This window comes from Xiphophorus couchianus, chromosome 17 (genome assembly GCF_001444195.1).
Source record: "Xiphophorus couchianus chromosome 17, X_couchianus-1.0, whole genome shotgun sequence".
Taxonomy (NCBI): Eukaryota; Metazoa; Chordata; class Actinopteri; order Cyprinodontiformes; family Poeciliidae; genus Xiphophorus; species Xiphophorus couchianus.
In genome coordinates, this window is record NC_040244.1 from 5,906,349 (window position 1) to 5,931,495 (window position 25,147).

Below are 25,147 nucleotides of genomic sequence, written 5' to 3' on the forward strand. Positions count from 1 at the left end.
TTTAAAAAAAAAAGGGAAAGAAAAAAATCACAGATAAAATCTTTTGCACACTTCAGAGTCAACAGCAAGTATCAATAAAGTAATAAAAATTTATTTACTCCAAAGTGAACGCCGCACTTTTCCTCATGGGTGTCTTCCTGATGGTTGGTGCAAATTGCTGAGTTTCTTTAAGACGGCACACCAACAAAGCTAAGCCTTATCTGTAACAAACACATGCTGTCGTTAAGTTCCTCCGTCTACTGTACCATATGGCAGGACTTCTTCAGCTGTCCATAATTTAAAGCTTTTAGCTAATGAAGGGTTCCAAGTTGTGTGTGGTGATGTGTGTATGAGTATCATCTTGCTCCTCTTGTTATATGATCCAAAAACAGCCTCGTATCATTTTGGACTTTAGCACATTAGACCATCATATCAGAGTTATATACAATAATAAGGGAGACTGTACTTGTTTATTTCACTAAAACTAAATGAGTTTAAAATATCTGCTGTGATCTTATCTAAATTACAATTACAGCCAGACAGCAGGTTAATGATTGGGTTTTGGGTTTTTTCCCAGCATATTTCAAAGTTGAACTCTGAACACTTATTGCTGTAAATGTTTAATGAATAACTGATACAAATCTTGTGCTTGGGAATGAGTTAAATTTGGTATGCACACTGTTGTAGCAGCAGCTTTTCTTGTTTTTTTTTTAAATATAAAAACAAGCAAAAGATTTTTATATGTAGTTTGTAGAACATGCTACTGCTTTCTCATCATTTTTATCACATTTTGGAACCATTTGAAGCTACTTTCTTATTTATTCTTCTGTTTTAGTAGGGGATTACAAAGTAAAATCAAAATGGAATGCTTAGCAAAAATGTTCAGTCACATTTAATCCGTTTTCTGCCATCAAAGAGCTCCTTGGCCAATTACAATCACCTGACTCAGGATGTCAACTTTATTTCCCAGAGAGACGTGCTGAGCAGTGCACTCAAACATGCACAAGAACTGTTCTTTGCAAAATGTGCAGTTTTGCCTCATGTCACACAGAATCCAATCCAAGTCCAACCGAGAACAGTATGCTAATCTTCAAAGGACAGCTTTGTCTTGAACAAAGACGGGTATTTTACACTTCAGTAACTTGTTCCTGCTTTTGCTTCGCGCTGGATGGAAGGAAATACCCTCGTAAAGTCAGAGAACTGAGATTCTGGCTGGACGGGGGAACAAGTGACCCTGTTCCTGTAAGGTGATGACAGATTTAGTCTAGACTTCGGCTTTGTCTGGAAGGTGCATTCGCCAGTTACTGTGAAAAAAGTGTCCACAGTTTTTAAACCTTTTCACATTGTTATAGTTTATTACACTGCTTTGCTTTTCAATATCACATAAAATTACATTATTTTAACGAAATTGATGCATTCCTTTATTTATTTTGTTTGTTTTAAAGCTGAAAAAGCCCACTGGGTCACTGGATCCACCTTCCTCTATAATTAAACATGATCTAGATTTATTGGAAATTACCTGTGAACATCAGTTCTCATGTTTTACAAAAGATTCCCATTTATTTATTTTTTGTCTTGCTGTTGCCTTTGAGTGGAACTACTTCATTGTAGCTCTGGTTCAGGCAGCTGGAAGGTGAACCTCTGCCCTAGCCTCAAGTGTTTTTCAGCCTTACAGGTTTTCTTCCAGGATCGCCGTGTGTTAGGCTCCATCTTCCTGTAAACTCTAACCAGATTGCTTGCGCCTTCTTCCAGATGTTTGCTATCCAAACATCCTTGTGTTGCCTGCAAAAATTACACTTGTCCTGTCAAGAGATTATCTCAGATCTTTAACTACAGCAGAGACTTTTTCCAAATTCCATCTGTAACAAGCTCAAACACAAAAACCAGCAAACCAAACGTAAGTACTGCTGAACTTGATCACATGTACAAAATGACTGTTGTTATTGAGAATCTTTGACCTTTATTTTGCAATGGAGTTTGATGCATTGCATCATGTGGGTTAAAAAGATAAATGTGAACAAAAGAGATTGGTTAGACATTTAGATTCAAGGTAGCAAAACAGTTTAGGATTTTAAACCTGAACAAAGTTGTATAAATGCTTGTTTCCAACAAACTACTAGAATAAACAACCTTTCTCTTCATCTCCCGTTGGACAAAAACACTTTATAAACATCCAGTGGTGTTCAGAGATGTTCTGGTAATGCAATATCCAATAACTGAAAGACATTTAAAAAAAGCAGAGTCTTGTCTCTTTTTGCTTTTACCTTGAGATGCCCTCAGTTCTTATTCATGAGCTGACAGGTAAACATTTACCTTATTTAGCCTAACTTCACCTTTGCCCTTTGCTGCTCTGTTAGTTGGTTATTCTCCTGTACATGTCACATTTCATCCTGATTTTACTTTGTGGCTATGCATGTGCTGTTTGGAGTTTGTCACCTTCACCTTTTTTCCATTAACTGATTTGAACACCAGTCCTTTTTATAAGACATATCTGATTATAATAGAATCCATTAAATGAACATGCTATGCTGATGGTCTTGGACGGTTCATCTGACAGGAGAACATGAGAGCATTAGCAGGGATGACTTAATGAGATACCAATCGGCAGAACCTCACAAGGCTCGAATTAGTCCTGCCTTCCAGGCCTTGTAGCTTGCCAACACTTGATCAACCATTTTGCTGCTGCAAGTAGAGAAGTCAATTAGTGTCCTCTGTCTCCTTCCAGCTAATGGGGACAATCACTGAAGGTTGAACAGCCAAGAATCTAATCTCGCATGGACAGGCCTGGGGCTTTCAAGAGCAGCAAAACAACAATCCGAAGAAGAAATGTGATGACTTGTAGTTGCTTCTTAAAATTTGGCGTGCACATCAAAGTCATGGGACGCAAAGTTGGGTGGGTACAGTGAAATTAAAGGTGGAGAAGACATATTTTATAAACCCCAAGATTCCACAAATACAAACAACTGAAAGGAATTCCCTCATTTTGCTTGAAAAACTGTTTTTTTGTATCTACTAAGATTGTCATTGTCTTACAACAAAAAATTGCTTGATAATCTGAAACATTTAAAAGTGACAATTGAGCAAAAAGAAATCTTTAAGGGGGATACATTTTCACAGCACTGTTTTCTTGGAGATATACTGAATAACATTTCCATCCTCATTGACCACTGAATCTATTTAACCTCTATGCCCTCCAACACGGTATCACTTGCAGAAATACAGTGACTTGACGATGACACCCTTTAACTAAACCTGGAGTATAACAGAAAAAATTGGAGCATAGAAACACAACGGCCAACCTTTTTGTCCTTCCAGTAATATTCAAGTGAGAAGACATGACGGTCACACCCCGCCAAGAAGAATCCTCGCTTGTTTCCTCCCTAATCCTGATAGACATTTCACTTGGATTGTCTCGGGAACTTGTTTGTCACCCAGATTTATTTTTATCCCACATTTGCAACATGTTCTATTCCACAATCATCTTTCTCTTTTTCTCTCTCTCTGCTCTGACCACCTGTACCTGCTCTCCCAGAAACAGTGACAGCAGAAACAAACGCAGAGCAGGGCCAATTTCCTGAGTGCTGCTCATTTAATTACTGCAGCGACAGAGAGGCAGAGCCTGTCAGAGCTTTAGCCCAGATCAGTATGCTCCCTCATAACAATTTGCTGCCTTTGGGGTGTACGTGCGTGTCTGTGTAGGTTGGAGCCACTGCATATGCTTTCAGTCCTGAAAGCCTTTGTGAACATATGTTCAGAACACAGTATATATGATGGCAGTGCTAAAAGGTCAGATTATTAGAAAGACTGAGTCTTTCAAGGACAAACTGTTATCTCGTCTACAGATAATGTGGGTAACAACCATCCCATTGTGCCTCACTGCAAATTATCTTCCTGCTTGGTTGCAGTAACCTATGTAGAGTCTGTTCAAAGCATTAAAACATCCAACATGAACACATCTATTTTCCTTTTGTAGCATTGTAAAAGAAGAGTAATATTTTCTAAGGTCTTTTGAGGATCGATCTGAACACTGTGGAGTCTTCAGATTGATCAAGTGAAGTGTTCTGATTGGATCACTTCAAGATTGTTCCAGAAGTCTTTAAGACCTCCTCTGCAGCTGTTAGCTGTCATTCACTCCGACAGAAACAAACACCCGCACCTTAGTGATTCTGTCCCAGATATAGCCAGACATGTCCTGACAACTCCTTGACATAACATCAGTAAACCGCATCTGTTAAAGTTCAGCAGTGGTGCCTCTCATATAAGCTACACCCTGCTCAACATTTTATGCAACCTGTGGTGTTATTGGACACCTCTAAAAGGACTCCAGACATATCATATTCTGTTCTTCTCTTCTATTAGATGTGAAAAATGCATTACTAATGTTGAGGTAAAGTGAAATTTAAGCTCTCGGGTTTCTGTCTCTTTCGCCACGCTCTTCAAATCCAGCCTTCATCAGCTGGGTAGGTCTTGAACATGTCCTGGCATGAACCCCATCGCTGTTTAGCCAGATTAATTTTACATGTTGTTAGGCAGAGGATAATATGAAGTGACTGTAGCCAAAATAAAGCAGCAAGTACAGAATTTAGACAGTGTGGGTGGATGATGGTTATTAATATTAAAAAAGTCTTAGTTCTGACATTTACATAGGTTTGCCAGTTATTAAAATACCTGACACTAAGCTAGAAAAGCTTTGATCAAATTAAACAGTGATTTAAAATATGTATATTTATTGGGTTTATTTCAAGTAACAGAATTCTTTTGAGTTTTTCTTTCCCCAGTCTTGCACATTTCTATAGACTCAAAGGTACCTCAACTATTATTTAATTTGTTTGTAAAGGTGGTCATATATTTGAGATGACCTAGAATTTTTCAGCCCATGTTCTTACATAGGAGGTCTTGTGTGTATATATAAATAGAACCTTTTTGTCTGTGTTCATATTTATCGACTACTTAAGCTGAAAAGCAGAAGACTCATACTGGTTGATACTTGCTGTCTTTTGTTCAGAGGGAAAGTCTTGGACAGCTTAATCCTCCCCACCCCATTTATTCAACGTGCTTACTTCGCAGCTGCAACTTTAACATTGCGTTATTATGCTTGCAGGCTGATATTTGCCCACGTGAATATCAAAAGGTAATGTTTGCTTCACTGACTGTTTGGAGTGATAGCATGATTGACGACTGAAGATGTTTTCGTATTTTAATCATTAAAAGTGTTCCTTGACAGGTTGTGACTTAAAGCAACAGGGTGTGAGCTGCTTGGTGGTAACATCCAGTTCAAACATGTGCAGTAACAAATTTGGTTTTCAACTCTTGGTAAGCAAATTCTCAGCGTTTGCATACTATTTGAGTTCACTTTACTGGGTTAAATGTAATAATGATCTGACATAGAACGAGGTCAGTCTTTTTCTGCATGAAACTGAACGACTAAAAGGCCGTGGAGTCAGTCTTTGCTCCTGCAGTTACAGTATTTTGCACTTTTGCAGATCCAGAGCCGAGATCTTCACACTTTGCGTTTAACTGCTCCAAATATTTTGCAGTGCTCTGCGAAATTACAGTTTGCGTCACAAACAGCGGCCCACAGAAATGTGATAGCCTGCCTGTGCCCAGACTGGATCTGATCTTCAGCTGTCTGAGGACTTTTAAAGACTGACTCATGCAGAGGTGCTCAAGGTACGACTGCCGCTGACTCGCTCTCACACACGTATATTCTTGGCGTCGTTCATTTGCTGCTTCGAGTGGGGGAGGCAACAGGGTAACAGTCTTACTTTGAAGCCGCGACTCGGCAGGCTGACAGGAGTCGATGATAAAGCTCTGTTTGCAGCTGTCTCTTCCTTTTCATCTACCTGCATGATAATATTATCACACTGTCTGCTGACTTTTGAAGTCTACACCATGAAATATATGGTTGGTGACAAACATACAGGCTTTCTGTGTTGTATTTTCAAGTCACTCACAAGCTAATGGGCACTTCATAAACTGTGTTTTCAGTTTCTTGCATTAAGACACAGTTGACCTGAGGAATGCTTTGTAAGTTGGATCTAGACACATCAATCATTTGAAACACAAAAGCTCAAAGTTTATTTTGCGCCTACAGTCAACAGTAAGTCAGTTTAGCATAAAAATGTTAAATTTTTCAGTGTTCTTTTATTCTCTTCAGCTTATCCCACAGGTTTTCTGTACAATTAGTGTCATGAAACGATGGTGTGAGGTGGTGAGGCAGACGCTTGAGACCCAGGTAGAAATGAAAATGATGATTTTAATGGTGAGAATGGCAAACCAAAATCCAAAAGTCCAAAACCCCGGCAGCACTGCTGAGCTGGAAACAGGGGCTCAACACAGGTAGCAACAGAGCAAACGAGTGGACTGACACAACTGACTAAGGACACAGACGCCAAATGAGACGAGGACCCGACAGAGAAGCTGGGACACAGGTGACATTAAATACACGGGAGGGTAATCACAGAAACGAGACACACCTGGGAAACAATCAAAGGGAAGACAGGACAACACGAAGACTCGGGGACACAGAAAACTCTAATTAAATACACAGAAAACACAGAACATGACAATTAGGTCTTGGAGCCTAAGAAGAAGGTGGATTTTGGTCAGGTGAACCATTGCTTTGTTGATTTAAATTGGTTCAATATGGCCAATTTAAAAGTTTATCACAGAGTTTATTTTTGCTATGCACCCTAATATGGGTCCAGTTAATTATAGAAATTGCCTGAAAGCTCAATCTTATTCTCATCTAACCAAAGCTTAAAGTCCTTTGGTAAAAACTTACACATTTACATCCAATACAAAGTCATGTATTACTTATTAAACATTCTGAAGCAACATTGTTAAAAAAAGAAATGTTTAAATTGCAAATGTTTTCGTTGCATTTATTAACGGCATTGGAAAGATGATATGCCTCGCAGCATTGTACATCCTCAGCCCAATTTAACAGTTACAATAAGGTCATTTCCCTTGTATTTGTCCTTTTTTTAGGCTGGAAACAGCTGAATTGTAATGCATTTTACATATATCTACCACAGTCTAGGTCGTGTTAGATATTTGCAACGGCCACACAGTGTGTGTTCTCTGGCCCTCTCTGTGTTATGACTCAATAACAGGACGGTGAAGCCTGGCCTCTCCACCAGAGAAAACAGAATCCAGGAATGCGAAGCACAAAACATACGTCATGTGTATGTACTAACCACTCAGCATGTCTGATCTAATCCAAGATGCTCTTGCAAAAAATATACATCCTGAAAGGCAATCCTTTGTGTTCATGAGCCAACGTAACTGGGCAGGATTCCCAAATACCATATGCTGACAGGAATGTACGTAAAATCTTAAAGACATGTTTCTTCATCTTCTTTCCTTCTTTGTGAATAACTCATCACTTGTGCAGTTAGATGGGTTCTGGGTTTTATTTTATTCATGATCAAATTAATTGCAGTTAATTTCCAACAAATATACATTTTTACTGTCTTCAACAATAATACTTAATCAAGTAAACAACTTAATACTTAAGTTGTTTGCTTATTATTATTATTACTATAAAAAATATTTTTAGTTTAATGGCAGCAATGCAACAACCTTTCAGAAGAATTTTGCTTTTGCAAAATAGGTGATGAAGGTGAAGTAACTTGATGTTCTTAGACAACAAGATAGCCTTCAAAGCTGGACTTTACAGGCCTTTCAAGCCTCCAATAGCTTGACGTACCAATACTACAAATAAACACACACAAGCATGCATGTGGAGAGATATGCACAGCTTTGTAAATTCTTGATTATTCATGTTATATTATTATTTGAATAAATAAACATGATTTCTGTTTTCGAAGCTGCCTCAGATCTGAGTCACCCTGCATCAGGAGTTCCTTGAGTGAGCAGAAGAGAGTCATGTAAATACAGCGACACACAAGGTCTCTCATCTGTGCATATTTTTCATTCTAAGCTCAGAGCATAAATAACTTAGGATGTTCGGCCAAGCTTTGCGCATGAGTTAAATAATAGAATACAGCTACATTAAGAGGCAGGTACCGTCCTCAGAAACTTCGAAACCATCTGGTTCAAAGTCCAAATGAATAAAGTACATCCGGGCACATTAAAGCCAAATCATGTGGAGGAAAAAAAATAATAATTTCAAATGATAGGAATGCATATAAAAAAGGATGAGACATTCTGTGAGCGCTGTGCTTCATGTTTGTGGGTGAGCCAAGGCTGAGCCAGAACCGACAGAGCCACAGTCCAGAGGAAAAAGACGAGGCCAAGACAAGTTCCTGTGTGGGTTCACATGAGCAGGGAGGGAGGCGGCATCATGGAAAGTTTGTGGTTTTTCTCTGACAAGTCTCTTCCTGGTAGCAGAGTGGGATGGGCAACGAGTTTCACTGACTTGTTTTTGTGCAAGGTGATCGCTCTGGCTGAGCCACACCTTAGACACTCAGGGTGACATCAGTTTGTTTAGCAGCTACACCCACATTAAAAGAACTCCTTTTCTACACAGGTAGTCTGCTGGCTGTTCTGCAGAAGTGATTATTTTTGTTGACTTTAATTGTGTGTGCAAGTAAAAAAATATATATATGATGCTCCAGTCAGATAATTAATGTTCTGAATTGGGCGTATTCAAACACACAGTATGCCACAGGAAGCAATACCGAGATGTAAAAACATGTTTGGCTTATTTAAGGTAAACGCTTATTGTCATGTATAGGTTTTTGTATATGTGCATGAAGGTGAAGAGAAAGAGAACATTTAAAATACAAGAAACAGGATAAAACAACTAAAGTTGAACAAGTTTAGAAAATAGCAGAGTGCTCCGACAATTTAGAACCCATCCTGTTTTGTTGACCCTGTTACATATTTAATGCCTGTTATATCATTTCAGCTCATTACACAGCTGAAATGAGGTTAACCAAATAAGATGAGGTTAACTCCCTGGTTCAATTTATAACAGTGAACTTCAAAGCCACAACTAGGTAATTTTAGGAAAGAATTCTTAAAAAAAAAAAAAAAAAACTAGGGAGGATTATTTGTTAATCTAGAGAAACATAGTTTACTATAAAACCCATTGAAAAAGCTTCAACATTATTAGTCGAAAGGAGAAAAGATCTTCAGCGGGCTCCTATTTGGCCAAATAGCCACACTAACAGGCATAGCTCTGTTGAGGGGTGATGGTGATGGCATTCTTTACTAATTGAATCATTTCCATCAGAATTTATATTCATGGCATAGTTTGAACATGGTGATCACAATGATTCCTTTCAGATCTCACACTACACCTGGACAGGCAAAAGTTCTCACCTTGGTTAGAGGAGAATGGTTCCTGCCCACTGTCTCCCTGTCCTTCCTGTGGATGAGTGATTACTGCAAAAACAGGGAACCAATGCAGCTGACTGAATTCCTTCGGTATCTAGCATACAATTTGGTTCTGTTGTATTACAATTTTGAAAGAAATGATTTTGCAATTTGATTGGAATAGATCAGATTGATTTCAGTGATTCTTCTAAACAGTCAGATATGAATTGGAGCCATTTGTTTTTCTAGGCATTGAGAGAAAAACAAGTAGAAAACTAATTTACCTCTGATTTTTCAATAATATTCAACTCTTTGCACAGAGAGCACAAATCTACTCAGTCATGCAAGTACATTTTTTTTAATCCAAGTTCAGAGTTGCATTCTTTGGTGTCACATTAATTTTACAGGAATGATAAACTGGAACCTCCCCAACTATTCTAAACTATTATCTGTATTCAGGAAATGTTCACATCACTGCTTGTACGTTTGGGGGGAAAAGCTACAGACATTGTTTTGTCTTGTGTCTTGATGAATGAAGCCAATGTTGGTTTGACTTATTTTTGACCCATGCGTGTTGTGTTTCCTGGTCTTTGTGCGTTTCTTTGTACCCGGGGTCGGCGGACATGCAGTGTGTGTTCAGCCTCTCTCCACAGTGGAACAGGAATGTTTTTAGGAAAATTCTGCCCACGCAAACCAGCAGTCCAGATCTCTGTGTTCATTCCCAACCTGACATTCTTTCCTCCACTGGAGTTCACAAGTGGTTGCGAGATAAAAGCCTCCATTCATTATGCTAACTGAGAACCCGGCGTAATGACAGGATACCCCACCCGTCTGGCAGCAGCCAGGGCCATATTTTACCCAGCTCTGGAGGCCCACACATTAAAAACAGCCTATGCTACAGCACATTGTTTTCTTTTTCAGGTGCTCTGTGTCCACATCACTGTCTGTCAATCAGAAATAGCAGGAAAATTCAGGGGTTTCCAAGTTTAATTATTTCTTACGATTATGGCCTTTACCTTCTTTCTCTTTCACTTTTATGGTGTTTGACTTTTATCTCGCTTGCCGAGCTGCCAGCATTCAGCTATGCACACCCACAATCCCTGTCGGTAATGAGGCAGCTGCCTGTTCACAGATGTCTGTGTGATACACATGTAGACCATTATGTTTGCTTGCAAAAACCTCTTCCTTTTTTCCGCTGCTACTACTGCGTAAAAGCAAACCATCTTACTACATTGCTCTTTTCAGTTTTATAATGTGCCTGTTGCCACCATGCTGGTGTTTGGCTTGTCTCCTTAATGTGTTACAGTTAACTTTAAAACTGGTAAATGTGCAGAGACATTTTATTCTAGCTCAATTGTTATTTCTCCATTATCTTCAGGTCATGTTGGGTTGAAATGTGACCTAATTTTATGTTAGAAAACTCCAGGACACTTGTCATGCACTTCTGGTGTAGAATTTTGCAGCAAGATTTTAAAGGTATTAACAACTTCACTATTCAGTATTTGTCTTGAGCTGAGTTAAAAACAAACTAAACACTAATTATTAAATATACCTAAGGGATTAATAAAGTACTGTTGAAAAGAGTTGAACTAAACTAGCTAGTGTGACTATCAGGGACCAGAACTATCATCCTAACTGCACAGGCTGTCCTAATAAATACACACACCGTGTTGTTTTGACAGTGAATATGTGCAAAATGAGCCTTGAGGTGCTCAAGAGGGGCTTGTAAACAATCTGCAAAAATAAGTAAATGGTTGCATTTTTTAGGTCTGGATAAGTGTGGAAAAACATTTGTGTTTCCAGACTTTGTTCCTTCTCATACTGTCTAAACGTTATATCCATCTCTAGAATCATCTGCCCATCTATCCAGATACTAGTGGATCCATCATCCATCCTTTTTGTCAATTTTCCAACTCGTACCGAATGGATGGATGGAAATACAAACATTTTTCACATCCTCATCCAGACATGGAAAACACTAATCAATATCTGCCAGATTGCTTAGAATTTTAACTACACATAGTTTTTAGAAAATGTCTGTACTTTGGCTGAAACAAAGGCAGGAATGTGGGCGTAATCTGAAAACGATGAACTTCAGATACCATGTAAAAAGTAAAACAGATATGATATGTGATGGATTTCCCTGCCGTGTTGGCATGAGGTATCCAAAATAAAGTGGGATCTGTGTGTTCAAATATGCACAGCAGAAACTCGCAGAATATCCACGACACACTGAAAAGCCTTCATTGTTTCTTAAAAGAGCAAATGTGGCTGAAACTATTACTAAGTGTGTTTTTGTTGATGAGTCCGGGGGGTTCCCACATGTATGAACTCGTACAGGATCTGAGGATTTCCCTGAGAGCTGTGGCCGTTAGCTCGGCCAAGAGCAAGGGAAGTTTTGCAACAGTGGTTATCAAGAAGTCATTGCAGAGGAATGCTTTGACTGAACATGCATAGATTGTTTGAGAGAACAATTCCTGTTTGCAGAGTTTATTGAACCAAACAACTTCTGGGACGGTATCTTTAAGTCAGAGGAGACCAAATGTAGAAATATTTGCCCATAATGCACCGTGCCATGAATAGAGAAAACAGAATGCAACATGTCAGCACAAACTTCTACAACCACAAGCTAAGACAATTGTCTTGCTCAAAGGCAGACAACTGATGACGTAAACCAATTTTATAGCCACAAGGCCTGGTCACCTTATAGTAGTGTACATAGTTAGATGTATAAGAACATGTACATTTAAGAGCACAAAAGTTCATAGGGTCAAATATTTGAGGTAAAATTAATTAATGACAATAATTCAGCCTTAGGAGAGTCACAAAGGGACACATTTCTACAAACAGAAGGAAAGTTAAGTAAAGTTTTTTACAGTGACGTAAGAAAAAACATCATCCAGAAAACAACTACTTCAAGTTATTTTTGCTGAAAGCTGTTCTACAACATGCTCAGATTGTGCACTTTGATTTTTTTTTTTCCATGACTGTGTTTACTGTATTTTTGAAGTATGTGTGTGTTTTCTGTGCAAACCTAGCCGAACACATTTGAGTGTACCGTGTGTCTCTGCGTGCCTTTGGGTCAGTTCAGTGCACTTTTCCTCTGTTTGATTGCATCATGATTGAAGAGCTCAGCAGGTCATCATGACTGCATCTGCAACAAGCAACCAGCAGTCTGTATTTTTCCACTGATTTTAATGAGCATGTGAACATTGGACCCCCGAGAAGAAAATCAATACAAAGTTACCTCCTGGCTGTTAAACAAGGTCACACAAGGTGTGTTTTTTCATCTGATCGAGACTCCTCCTGTTCTGTATTTGACCAGACATGCTTGACTGATGGTGTTAACTGCTATATAATGAACTATGGTAAAGTAAACAGCTGTTCTCACCTTTCTGTCTTTATCTTTCTCATACACAACCACCTGTTTTCCAGCTCAGCTTTCATTATCTGACCTCATAAAACAAAGAACCGACTCCAAACACGGAGCGCTACAAAACAACCACTAAGCCCAACTTACAGTTTAGTAATTTTACATCGAATTCAAGTTTTAGCATTTTTGCTTTTCATTATTCTCAGGGAAAAAATTATCTCTTCCCCCCCAAAAAATATACATTTATTGGATAAATGCTTACAATAGTTGATGTTTGCTCCCAACATTGTGACTAAAGTATGTTAATGGCATTTAATCTGACATACCATTTGAAATTTGATTTAAAAAAAAAAAAAAACTTGAAATGTGATAAACTAAGTGATCTTTGGGATAGTAACATTTTAAATGCTGAAATGTGCTTTTCTCACTAGTTCTTCAAAAATGGAAAACAATGCAATGCAGGTAGGATACTGACTGCTTTTATGCACTCTGAACAGACCCAGTCTGTCTCACACTTCAGCATGCATTTATACCAAACATAATTTTTTACCCCACTCTAAATCCTTGTTTATGGCAAAGACCGGTGATGCTGATGTCAGCACTACCACCTCACTGTAACCAATTGTATGGTTCGGGTTTTGGCTGTGCCGGCCCTTCTGCTTGGAGTTTGCATGACTTTTCCTTTCCATAACCCAAAGTGTGCAATTTAGGTTAATTGGGGATTCTAAAATGACTGCAGGAGCATCTGAGTGCATTGTTTCTCTGTTCTGACCTCCTGACAGATTATAGCTGTGATCTGTTCAAACTCCACATCTGGAAACAGTGGGAAGGATGACAGGGAGGAAAATCAGTATACGGAATATTGATGAACCTGTGAAGATGGCGTGATTTGTCTTTTGTGTTGGTATTATTATTATTGATTGTGAAACCTGCATTCTAACTGTATCTACTGATTCCCTCTCTGGTTTATCGCCTCGTTGTTATCTCTGTTTTGTCGTTAGTTGTATTTGCAACTAAACTTACTAAACTAAAATATGTTTCTGACCACCACTCTTTTTTTCTGTGTGTATTTCCTATTTAGTATCTGTTCCTGAATCAAGCTCTAAAATCTGTGGCCTTCATTTGAGCTCAGCCGCCTTTACTCTGATATTTATGAATAAACTTTTGTACAGCACATTATCTTTACAAATCAAGTCGTATTAACTCATATTATTAACTTGTATTTAGTTAATAAAGTGTGGGAGGAAACTAAAATTGAACATGACCTTGAGCACAACAGGTCTACAGTGAGACTCAGTGGGGATGCTTTTCACCTGGAAGGACAGGAAGGATGGTCAGTCTTTATGGAAAAATAATGCATTTCTCTCCATTTTATTTATTCAAAAAACTACCGGAACACGTAATACAGGATGTACAGCACTACATGTTCCACTGTGTTTAATGCAACACAAATTATCAGATTAGTAATAAATAGCTTATATTTGTGTCTTATTCTATGCGGTTTGTCTTTGCACTCAATATTGAACTTCTTGTCAGATACTTAAACTATGCTCTGTTTCCCGACGGCCAATAGTATAAAATTCTAATAAAATTTGACCAAATGTGGGACAAGTTATTTTTTTCTGCAATGTACTAAGAGCATGTTATGTAGACATTTATTGTTTAGTTAGGCTACATTTCAAATGAAGTTAAAAGTCTACAATAAACTAGCAAAATTATATTGTCTTAGTGTTGCCGTAGAATCCATATTCTAAGAATTTCACCGTCCGGATTTGTTTTTCTACTCGACCAGTCGTCGCTTCCCCTTTTTTTCTCTTCTGCTTGCCACCCGTATTTCCGACAGTACGGGAACGCAGCACCATTTCACGCCAGGCGCCTCTGTTTATTTTCAGCACGGTGACGTCAACGCTTCCCTCCTCCTTGAATGCGCTTCGTCAGTGCGCGGCCAAAGCCTCTGATTGGCCGGCTTTGGTTGCCGTAGCGCTTAGTGACGGAGATGTGGGGGAGGAGGAGCAGCGCCTTATAAAAGCCCTGCTCTCCTCTGTGAAACCCCCACTCTGGAGGAGAAAAGCAGGCAAGAAGGGCTGGTTCGGGCTTTCTAGAGGGACCTCCCCCAACCTCCCTCTCTGTATTTACCAATAAGAGGCACTTGTATCTCCAACACGGAGCATCTGAGAAAACCTCATTTTACCTCGACTAATAAATGCCAAGAAAAGCACCGACGAATCAGGATCGCTGCGCCGCGACGAGAGGAAAGACGAACTGTCGGAAAAACACGTAAAAAAACCCAACAACAACAAAAACAGCAAGAAAAAAACCGCACGGATCGTCGCCGTGGCCTTTCTCAATGCATCCCCTTTGTGCCCGTGGAACGATGAAACCAGAAATAAACGCCGCCGTCGGGTTTCTGTCGAGATTTCTGAGAGTAAAAGGACACGTAAACGACCGACAGGTCCAAACGTTCAGCCAAAGCTTACAGGACATTCTGTCAGGTAAGAGAACCAGAAAATGATCCAGATGCGCACATCGTTCACCTCCGTGCACACAAACATATTGTTTTGCACTCTGAATTCATTCAGAAGTGTAAAAACTCGTCTTTTAACATTTGAGTCGAAGCCTTTCTTTGTTCTCTGAAGTCTCACTATCAGCACCGCTGCTGTTTGCGCACATCGGAGAGGAGCGAAAACAAGAAAACCGTGAGCGCAATGGGTGATCGGTCGATGATTCTATTCGAGCGCCTTGGTTATTCTGTTATATTTGATATAAAACACAGTAAACTAAAAGTGGAAAATCGCGTATTTGGTCGGTGTGGGGGTGGGGGATAAAGAGACGTTCAAACAAGGAAGTGCGCCTCGCTCGACGGAGCTCAGGGAGAACAGAGCAAAACAAGCTACAGTGAGGCCGTTCAATTACGTAATGCATCAGAAAGAATGGGTTTATGTTTAGACATGTACAACCAGGCGTTTAGACTTATTAAATATCGTTATTCAGAAAATATCTAAACTGTAACTGATAATAAAGCTGTTTATTAATGCGTAATTTATGCGTTTTTAGTACATTACACTTTTTTTTGTATACAAGTGATTTGACGGGAACGATTACACCCTTTCCTTTCCTATCTGTTTGAGTAGCCTTTTACGATTTGCTGCTTAGACTATTTATAGAATGTGAAGAGACATCGTAGGTTTTTGAGTTGAGTTCACAGTGTGCGGAAATGTCCGCCTTTACCCTTTTACGCACCGCCTCTGTTTGGATGCAGTGTTTTTCCACAGAACAGAGCGCCGTGTGTCTGATTTCCTGCCCTGAACATGTTCCGGGCTCGAAACTCTTAAGCTGCCATACATCTGCCTCATACCAGCTAACGCGCAGCAGCGGCTGACCTAAATTTTCTGAGTCCAAGAGCGCCTTAACAGGATGAGTTCCAGGACAAAAAAAAAAAAAAATCATGTAAACATAATCAACTGGAGCAAATGTAGGGGGAACAACAAAGTGAACAGTTTAATTAAACTGTTTTATTATCTTATTTCTTCAATGTTTTCTAATGACTGGATTCTGTAGCAGGTTTGCCCAGGTTAAATGCAAATGTTTCTTTTTAGATTCGTTTTTTTTTTTTTTTTTTTTTAGATGTTTTTGTGGGTCAAATTTTTCTTTTGATTCACCTTATTTAGTGATACTTTGTATTTAATCAATGTTTAGCAAAATCTGGAACTCAAGAACCATGAGAGAAAAACGAGCTACGTTCTGGGCCCTTAAACTAGGCCAGGAAATCTTTTGTGCTCGAAACCAACACAGTCGCAGGGTGTTGTGTCTGCATGCTGAAAAGCCGAGGGCCTTTTAAAGAGTTGGGGCAGTGAGTGTGAGACCTTGACGGCTGCAGAACTGTTGGCTTTGTTTAAAGACTCAATTCGATGCCCTTCTGCAGAGCCACGTTAAATGGAAAATACCCAGTGACCTGCTAACTGGGGCCTTGACGTGCCCACATAATGCATCTTTGGCATTTAAGGTCAGCTACAAAACACATAAACAACCTGCTTTGGTTAAACTCTTAAGGTTAAGCGCACAGTCGATTGCTTACTCCCCTCCTCCCACCCCCAGTGTGCCCTGGTTTTTAAGAATAGGCCCTGCTGAGCTGATCATTTCCCAGCTGCTCTGGGGTTTGTCGGCAGCTGTCTTTGTCGCTCAAGCTGAGGCCACTCTTTCACGAGTGCCAGGGCCTCCATTAGATTGGCTGTATACAGCCGTCTGCGATAAGGCATGGGGGTGGGGGGGTGGAGGGGGTTTAAGGGGGGTATTATCCTCTGGATGCATACAGGTGGCCTGTGGGCCTCAGTCTGAACACAATTTTTATAAAAAAAATTTCTGGTTACATTAGTGTTCCCATCACTGGAAATTCGATCTGAACTGCAGAGCGATGGTTCATTAATATACTGTGACTATTGCATGAAAAGATCAATGAAAAGAACAAATGGGGTCTCAAATTGCCCCAATGTGTTATTTCTAAACCGCATTGCTAAAACACTTTTAGCACAATTTCCTACTGCTCATCGTTCATCACATTAAAACTAAACTGGGCGAAAATTATGCGTCACTAGTTTCACTGGGCATCTGAAACTTCCACAAGGAAAAGGAGATGAAGGGGGAAGGAGGGAAGAGGGGCACAGCCTCTCCCCTTTTAGAGGTGGAGCTTTGTATCCCAGATGGCTGTCTGGGGCACTTTTGGTGTTTTTGTTCAGCCATTCACAGGAGGCTTTTTCTCTTTTTTTTTCTGCTGAAGGCCAGAGGAGGAATTGTGCAATTCAGTGACAGTCCCTTTGTCACGTAGGCTGAGCCTGCCCCTGGCTGGTTGTTTATGGTAGCTTATCATGCCTGCAGCAGGTGGTGGTGTTTTTCTTTCTTCCTTTTTTTTGTTTTGTTTTGTTTTGCAGCTCATAACTTTGTCGACGCTCCTTGTTTGCTCTAATTTGCTAGTTCAAATTATTGAATTAATAAAATAGATAAAACAGTTCCATTCATTTCCCAATTTTAGATTCTCACTGGAGGGGAACAGAATTTTAGAAAAACAAAATATTTGCTTGCTATTAAATAATCTTATTACTCAGTAAGTGCCAAAATGGAATAGCATAGCACCTTTAATTTTGCTATGAGTTTGTTTTTGTGTGCTTTCAACGATCATAAGCAGACCTCTGTAGCTAAACTCTTTCCATCTTCTCTCCCTTTGTTTCCCCTGCAGAGCAATATAAGCACCACTGGTTCCCAGACAAGCCCTGCAAGGGCTCGGGTTACCGCTGCATCCGCATCAATCACAAGATGGATCCACTGGTCGGGCAGGCGGGCCAGCGCATTGGCCTTACCATCCAGCAACTCTACCTGCTGCTGCCCAGCGAGCTCACGCTTTGGGTGGACCCCTTCGAGGTGTCCTACCGCATCGGCGAGGACGGCTCCATCTGCGTCCTGTACGAGTCACAGCCTGGGCCCGTTGGCATGCCCCTGTCCGCCAGCTCTGCCTTAGGACACGGGTCTGTTGGCCCCATGGTGGACAGTCACCTCAGCTGTAAGGAGGAAATGAGGGTGCTGGGCAGGACCAGTCCCTCCAAAGCCTACAATAACATGATGACTGTGTCCAGTTAAAGTGGTGCGCGGTCAGTCCCAGCCTACTATTGTTCAGGGTTACACAGTGGCTGGTCAGATCATGGTGAGCCTTTTTAAAGCTAAAAATATTAAATGAAATAGTGAAAGAAGAAAAAAAAACAGGATGTGGCCTATCATCCAGGTGATGGAAACCTTGTAGGTTCAATATTTTTCCTTTCTCTCCCGGTTATCTGTTGTGTTGTCATTGGATCAGCTGGGCACTCCGTTTTCTTTAAGGAGAAGCTTTGTGAAAATGGAACTGTTGGGGCAGCTAAACCATCCAACCAACCAGGAAATACCCACCCCCAAACCCTCCATGGAGACTGGCTCCGATACACCCAACATCCCTCACTTAACTTTCAACATTTTAAAGTGCTCCACCTCTGAAGGGGCTATCAGCATTGACTTTGCACTTTTCTTACTTACTTGTGGGTACTATGGGTACATGTTCAACACATTATAGCAAAAACAGTCTAAATTGTAAGGATTTGTCATCCAGCGATTTTAAACTTTCATCGATCATTAGTTCTTTAGCATGGTTGGGGAGGAAGTTGAGGTTTGGGCCGTGCCACAGCAAATCCAAGCTTAAGGTAAAGAATCAACATATAAGAGCACTTCTATTTTCTAAGAAAACTGTTTTTGGACCACAAAAGTACATTCTTTATCTTGTAGCTATTAAAAAGGCTTGTGGTCTGAGCTCATTTTCCTCCCTTTCCTGTTGCCAATGGTGAGTTAAAGAAAACAAAATATTCCAGCCCTCTGTCTACCTGAAATTTGTTGTGACGCCCAATGATACCAGCGTCTCCCATTGGACCTTCACCCCACATCTTGATGTATGTGTAGCTTTTTTTGGGAATCTCCCTTTCAAGTCAATGAATGTTGTTGAAGTTCACAATCAAGATCCAGCATTTCCCGCCCCTTTTCTCCGAAACTTTGTCATCTCCTGCATTACCAAAAGTAATATTGTAGCAAAGAGGGTCGTGGGAGGGGGTCTGTTTACCCAAATTTTGGTCTTGTGGCCCAGTTTGAGTTGAAATTGAAAGCACTTTGATGTGAGATTGCGTGGGATGTGTACCTTCTCAGAGAAAAATCGCCTCCATTCCATCCATTCAAATACCAACTTTTGCCACAGCAGTTCTCCTAGTTCTAGCTGTTTTTGTTCTTCTGCTGATGTTTTTCTTAAGGGGCTGTGCAACTCTGAATTAAAAAAAAAATAAAACATTCAGATTTTGTTGACATTAACATTTCATAGCAGTTTTTTTTAGTGGGATAAAGAACATGTTTGGGGGTTATGGTAGGGAGGTTCTTTCATCCATTTTTATGACCCCACTGATTTAGCCTAAGTTAAGTTGCACCCCTTTTTCCAATAGAAAAGTGGCAATTCTAGTTGCAGATTAAAAAAAATAAAGATTGTTTGACTCAATCTAAACAAAAAAAAAAGGTCTGGAACTCAGACCATTCCAATTGGCTTTTCTGTTTTTCTTAGCTAGCCCCAAAGTTTAGGGTACACTGCCTTAAGAACTCATTGTAAAGAATTAGGAGTGACTGGTGAGCTTAAGCTAAAATTTGTAATGGCCTGATGTGTTGTGCTGCCTGGACCCTCATTGGGGAGTCCAGTTTCCAGTTTCAGGCAGTTCCAACCCAACTCTTGGTGTCTGGGGGTGTTGGTGCCTCAAAATGCCACTCCTTAGCTCAGACCTCCTGTTCAGCCGAAACCAAGTTGGGATGCTGCTAACTGAACCCCTGTGGACGCAGGTAGACAACGTGACACATATCACCCTTCGTCATTGCGGGGGAGTTGGGTAAGGACGGTGAGGTTGGGAAGCTTGGGTGTGAGAGAAGTTGGGGGGTGCAGGGCCAGACTCTTTTGTCCAGGGCAGCTAAAATCCCTCCAGCCCCCCTCCTTCTGATTTTTATTTTCCCCAACACCCACCCACCTCAGCCAGAAGCCCTCCACCCTCCCTCAGCATTGATGGATAACCAGCACACGTGCATTAGGTGGATTTGGTTGGATGCGAAGGAACATGGATCTAAAAGATGAAGAACTTGAGGGTACTGGGCCATTGTTTCATCTCACTGGATTGTGCTGCACTTAATCACTGAGTGAGTAGCAACTTTGTTTACATGCATTCGAAAGAAGGTGGCAGCTGTCTTTGTACCCCCGCCTCACTTATTGGTTTAGAGGTCGAGTGGAAAACGGTGTGACCGAACAGATGCCGGAACGACTCCGGTTGTTGTTTTGGCATCAGCCACCGGCCAGCTCTGTCACGGCAGGCTGGTTTCTACCGCTCATCACCACACTTTGGGGTGTTTAAGCTCCACTAAGCCCCTGAGAAGATCATGGGTGATATAGCTCTAGCCTTTGATGCACTGCAACCCTCCCTCACTCACTCTACCCCCGACCCTTTGCCACCGTTGCTGTCTGCTGATACTCCCTTCAGCAATCTGTGAAAAAGCAGTTATTCCATGTTGGCAAGATAGATTGGAGCCTGCTGGGATGGGAGCCCAGAGCTTTGGTTTCCATGGTGGACCGTCATATTTGTTTTTAATAGTCATGCTGCTCCATTTTAGCTTGTTTTTCTTTTTTTTTTTGTCAGCAGACTAGATGTTTTGAGATTGGTCTATATTTCAGAAACAAGATGATTGTCTTGTCTCTCTTTCCTCTCAATGTATTTCGTAGTCACACTGGTAGGGTTTCTCTTTGTTTTCCGTAACTTATCCACATTTTCTCATGTGCATGCACTTTTACTCTTGTAATTTAACAACGTGTTAACATTTGTTTTTATTCTACATCTAAAACATGAAAAAGAAAGATAAAATCTCTGCCACCATTCAAGTTCCGTACGTTTAAATGGCATCCATTCAGCTCGTGTGCACATAGGTTACAAACTTGTGAGGGCGCTTTGAGTATTCAGAAGTAAAATAGCACATAAATGCACTAAATGTCAAACTGAAGTTGTGACTCTGATTTTTTTTCCCCCTTTGTTTTCTTTTTATTTGAGACACGAGGAGTCTCTCCTGGAATGTATTGCCAAACTCAGGCCTCAAACACTTCATAAATACTCTTATGGAAAAGTTGTGCATGTTAAGATATGAAACCAGAAGGGAACAGCAGTTTGTTTTTTCTTGCCGTCAATGTCGTCGTCGAACAGCAGAATTATTGCCACTTTCACATTTGAGGTGTTTTTACATATTATAGAATGTATTGTAACTGTACAACAAATGGTAGAGTGCATAACATTACACATGGGAAGTGCCAATAATTGCTATTCTGAAGTGTTTTTAGATGGTTTTCCTTTTATTTTCATTTTGTATTTCATCTTTTAACATGGATAACGTTTTTCATAAGTGAAGCCATTTGTGATGGGAGTGCTGGCAAGGACCAAAGCAGTTTTCTGGTTTAAAAAAAAAAAAGGAAGAAAAAGAAAAATATTAGTTTCCATGATCTGTAACTATAGGTGTATCCTATTTGTTTTTTTTCTTTTTTTGTGATTTCTTTTCTTCTTTTCTGTTTTTTTTTTCCTTTTTTGTTTTTATTTACATATAAAAATGAGAAAATAGACAAAAAAATCTGAGCTTACCCAAGCAGGAAAAGCTGTATCTTGTGATCTCATGTCAGTACATCATTATTGTGTTCAGTTTCCTTTTCCTTGGGTATGTTGCGATGAACTGCTGTAAATTTGTACAGTTCATGTAAATTGATTGTGCGGAAGTTGTACAGATTTCTATATTTTGGAAGAAAAGTTTTTTGTTTTTTTTTCTCTGTAATAAAAGATTTCCTATCTTGGCATCATATTTCCTGTGAGATTTCTCATCATTTCTTTTATTTGGAGGATAATTACACAAATAAAAGCTCAATGAAATGAAATATAATAAAACTTGATCAGCTTAAAGTTTGATCTGGAGACTGAGGAACCTGGGCAAAGTCTCATTTTCTGTCTGGTTTTTATACCTTCCTATAAATATTCTGTGATGTTAAATTAAAAGAATGCATGTAGTTTTCTGCAGATCATAGAAGAAACGTGTATGTGCCTCTCAGTGTACATTGAGCATACTTAGTGATTTGCTTTTCAGCAGCTCTTGATGTATTGAATCAGTCTATACAGATCTGCTAGTGCTTTCAAATGAAAGAATGTGACAGACAGCAGCAATGACAATAAGAAGAAAGCAGCCATGATTAACAAAGAGAGGAGCAGAAGAGGGAGGGAAAAGTTTAATTTGTTTACTCAGAACAGCTGGAAATAAGGAAGCGTAAACCTAAATGTAAAAGTCCTGTTTACATAACCCCAAATGAGATTCTTAATCTTTTCCATTTGTTTCTTTGTGTGTTGCTTCACTTGCTTCCTGTGAATCCAGGTAAATACATTCACAGAATGAGATTATAATATACACTCTTGTGGTTTGTTTACTAAAACATAATCTCACAAGGACAGCAAATGAAGAATAAACCATAAGCACAATGGTGCTTATTATTCAGCATCATGTCACTTTTTACATGTAGACCAAAACGTCTGATTTTGGTTTCATCCGACCTTATTCCACAGACTGCTTGTGGCAAACGTCTGATGGCTTTCTTCTTACTACATTTCTATTGAGGCCAAATTTCACAGAGTGTGACTAATAGTTTCTCTGTGATCAGATCCCACCTGACCTGTTGGGTTTGGTAGCTTAGCAATTGTACCATAGTCTTTACATTTTAGAATGATGGATCGAACTCACAAGGGCTTTGAGATGTAAACTCCCTTCTACATTGCAGTTACGCACTATTTTGTCCCCATCTGTCACATAAAATAACCCAATAAAAAAAACTGAAACTTGTAATTGTTAGATAACATTTTACTAACATTTTGAATTATGTTTTTTTTGTTTGTTTGTTTTGCAAGGTACTACTCTCTGGTTAAATAATCACTTTGTTTTGAATCTTTTTTATCTTCCAAGAACTGTGCCAGTTCTGATGAAACAGGAGGGTAATATTTTCTGCCCTAGCTTTTCACTCTCTTAGCAACAGAGGTCACCCTTTATTGCCCGATTTACCAGAAACTCCCAGTAGGTGTGGCTGATTACCTTTGATATGATAAGTCTGATAACAGTCAGGTTACATATATTCTAGTAAAGATAGAAGGCAATAATACGTGGCGATATATTCTTTGAAGCAAGACAGAAAAAACGTTGTGCTCTCTGTCCTTTTCTAAAAGCTTCTTCCAATTTGTGAGAATCTGAAAGCAATATGTAGCTGATTGGGAACAAAGGCATTTTGAGTGACAGTTTAGCGTGTATGTGCGGAGGTGTTGGACATCTGGGACTTGCTTTGTAACCATAAAGATGACAGGGTTTATCCCTACTGCAGAGCCATGTGTGTGTTTATTCTCCTTTGTTTAAAGGACTAACGCTATGATGGAGATGAATGCACCTCACAGCTTTCTGCAAATGCATCTACACTGGAAGGTTTTGGGTCTATTTATGGGTCTGCACCTTTTTATTTTTCTTTTAAAGTCAGAAACAGAGTATGACCCTGAGCATGTTTCTTGAACAAACGTGTTTCTACAGGCAGCTAAAAAAAAAAAAAATTGCAGTAGCTCTGCCGCTGCTATTAAATGTCCCCTGTGTTTCTCATGGTTGCGTTCGTCACTGAAAAACCCAAGGACGACAACGGTATTCCGCTTTGAAACAGATCCCTGCCCTGCCTGTCTCTGAGGGTCCCTGGGGTATTAAGGCTGCACCGGTGGTGTCTCTCTGTCCCTTCTGGGCACCATTCATCCTCAACACTGACATCTGCTTTGCCCTCTTAGCACCCCGCCTTTCCCAGCAGCCTCCAAAAGTTGACAATGAATGAAAGAGAAGACAGAGCGCACTAGCATGGGCAGAGTAAATCTCGAATGCAAGGAGAGCTGACAAAGGAAAGGGTCCGGTTGGCTGAGCTATAGTTCAAGTTTTATCTTTATCAACCTTTGATGTTACTTGTTGCCACTAATAATTCCTGTGTAGGTGTAAATACTGGAAAGTGTCTGCCTTATTATGCGTGTTAAGTACAGTTGACAAAGAAATAGTTGATCCTATCCTAAGTAAGTATTTAATGTTTGTTGAAAAAGAAATCCCCTTATAAAACTGTTCACACTCCCTCTTCATGTTACAGTATCACTGAACATGTATCTGACAGTCCTACAAAAAGTAGAAGGACTTGCTAGCCTACATGCAAAATGCTGAGAGTTGGGAAAACACATTGCCCACATTGACCACACAATCACCATGGTGAAACGTTGTGGTAGCCATATCCTGCTTAGACATAGCGGCATTTCAGATTTGATTGGAAAATGGATGGAGGTAAGTACGGGGCAATTCTGGAAGAAACTGTTAAGAGACCTCAAACGACCTGAGACCAGGAAAGGGGCTTCCAGCAGGACAACTGCTGTAAACATAAAAGCTACAATAAAACGATTTAGATCAAAGCGGTCGATGTCTAGACCTAAATCCAGTTGGGAGTCTGTTGGAGGATCTTAAACACAGACTTTCCCATAAGATCTGAATTCAGATCAATTGCTGTTGGCATTGAGTAGCTATTATAACAATTTCAAAACTGTTTGACAGCCATGGTGTTAAAATATTCTCCATGTACATTTCTTTGTTGCACATAAGGGACATGAATTTGAGATTTTATAAAGCTGTAGAAGATTTAGGAAGATGAGTAACTAGGGAAAAAACAGTTTAGTCATAGCACAGCTAATCCGAGCTGCAGCAGCTGCCCTGCCGTGATGAGTAAGAGGATAGTATGCCAGTTGCACAATCTAGCTCTGCAAAACAGACCTGAAACATGAAGAACTTTGCACGTATTGAATTCTGGTAGTACAAGTACTAATTAAATTTTGCATGTTTGGCAGAAACCTA

At 39.9% G+C, this 25,147-nt stretch overlaps 1 protein-coding gene across 1 annotated transcript; it reads left to right on the forward strand.

Moving 5' to 3' along the window:
* Nucleotides 1–14,670: 14,670 nt before the first annotated feature.
* btg1 (B-cell translocation gene 1, anti-proliferative) lies at nucleotides 14,671–22,060 on the forward strand. Its single transcript, XM_028043273.1, has 2 exons — nucleotides 14,671–15,129; nucleotides 17,868–22,060. Exons 1-2 carry the CDS (start codon nucleotides 14,985–14,987, stop codon nucleotides 18,263–18,265), a joined length of 543 nt encoding a protein of 180 aa, XP_027899074.1. The 5' UTR covers nucleotides 14,671–14,984; the 3' UTR covers nucleotides 18,266–22,060.
* Nucleotides 22,061–25,147: the final 3,087 nt, after the last annotated feature.

Excerpts from the sequence above, each read along its gene's own strand:
- btg1 (XM_028043273.1), top strand. The coding sequence starts at position 14,985 with ATGCATCCCCTTTGTGCCCGTGGAACGATGAAACCAGAAATAAACGCC. Across the intron at positions 15,130-17,867 it reads CTTACAGGACATTCTGTCAG|AGCAATATAAGCACCACTGG; the intron begins GTAAGAGAACCA and ends TTTCCCCTGCAG.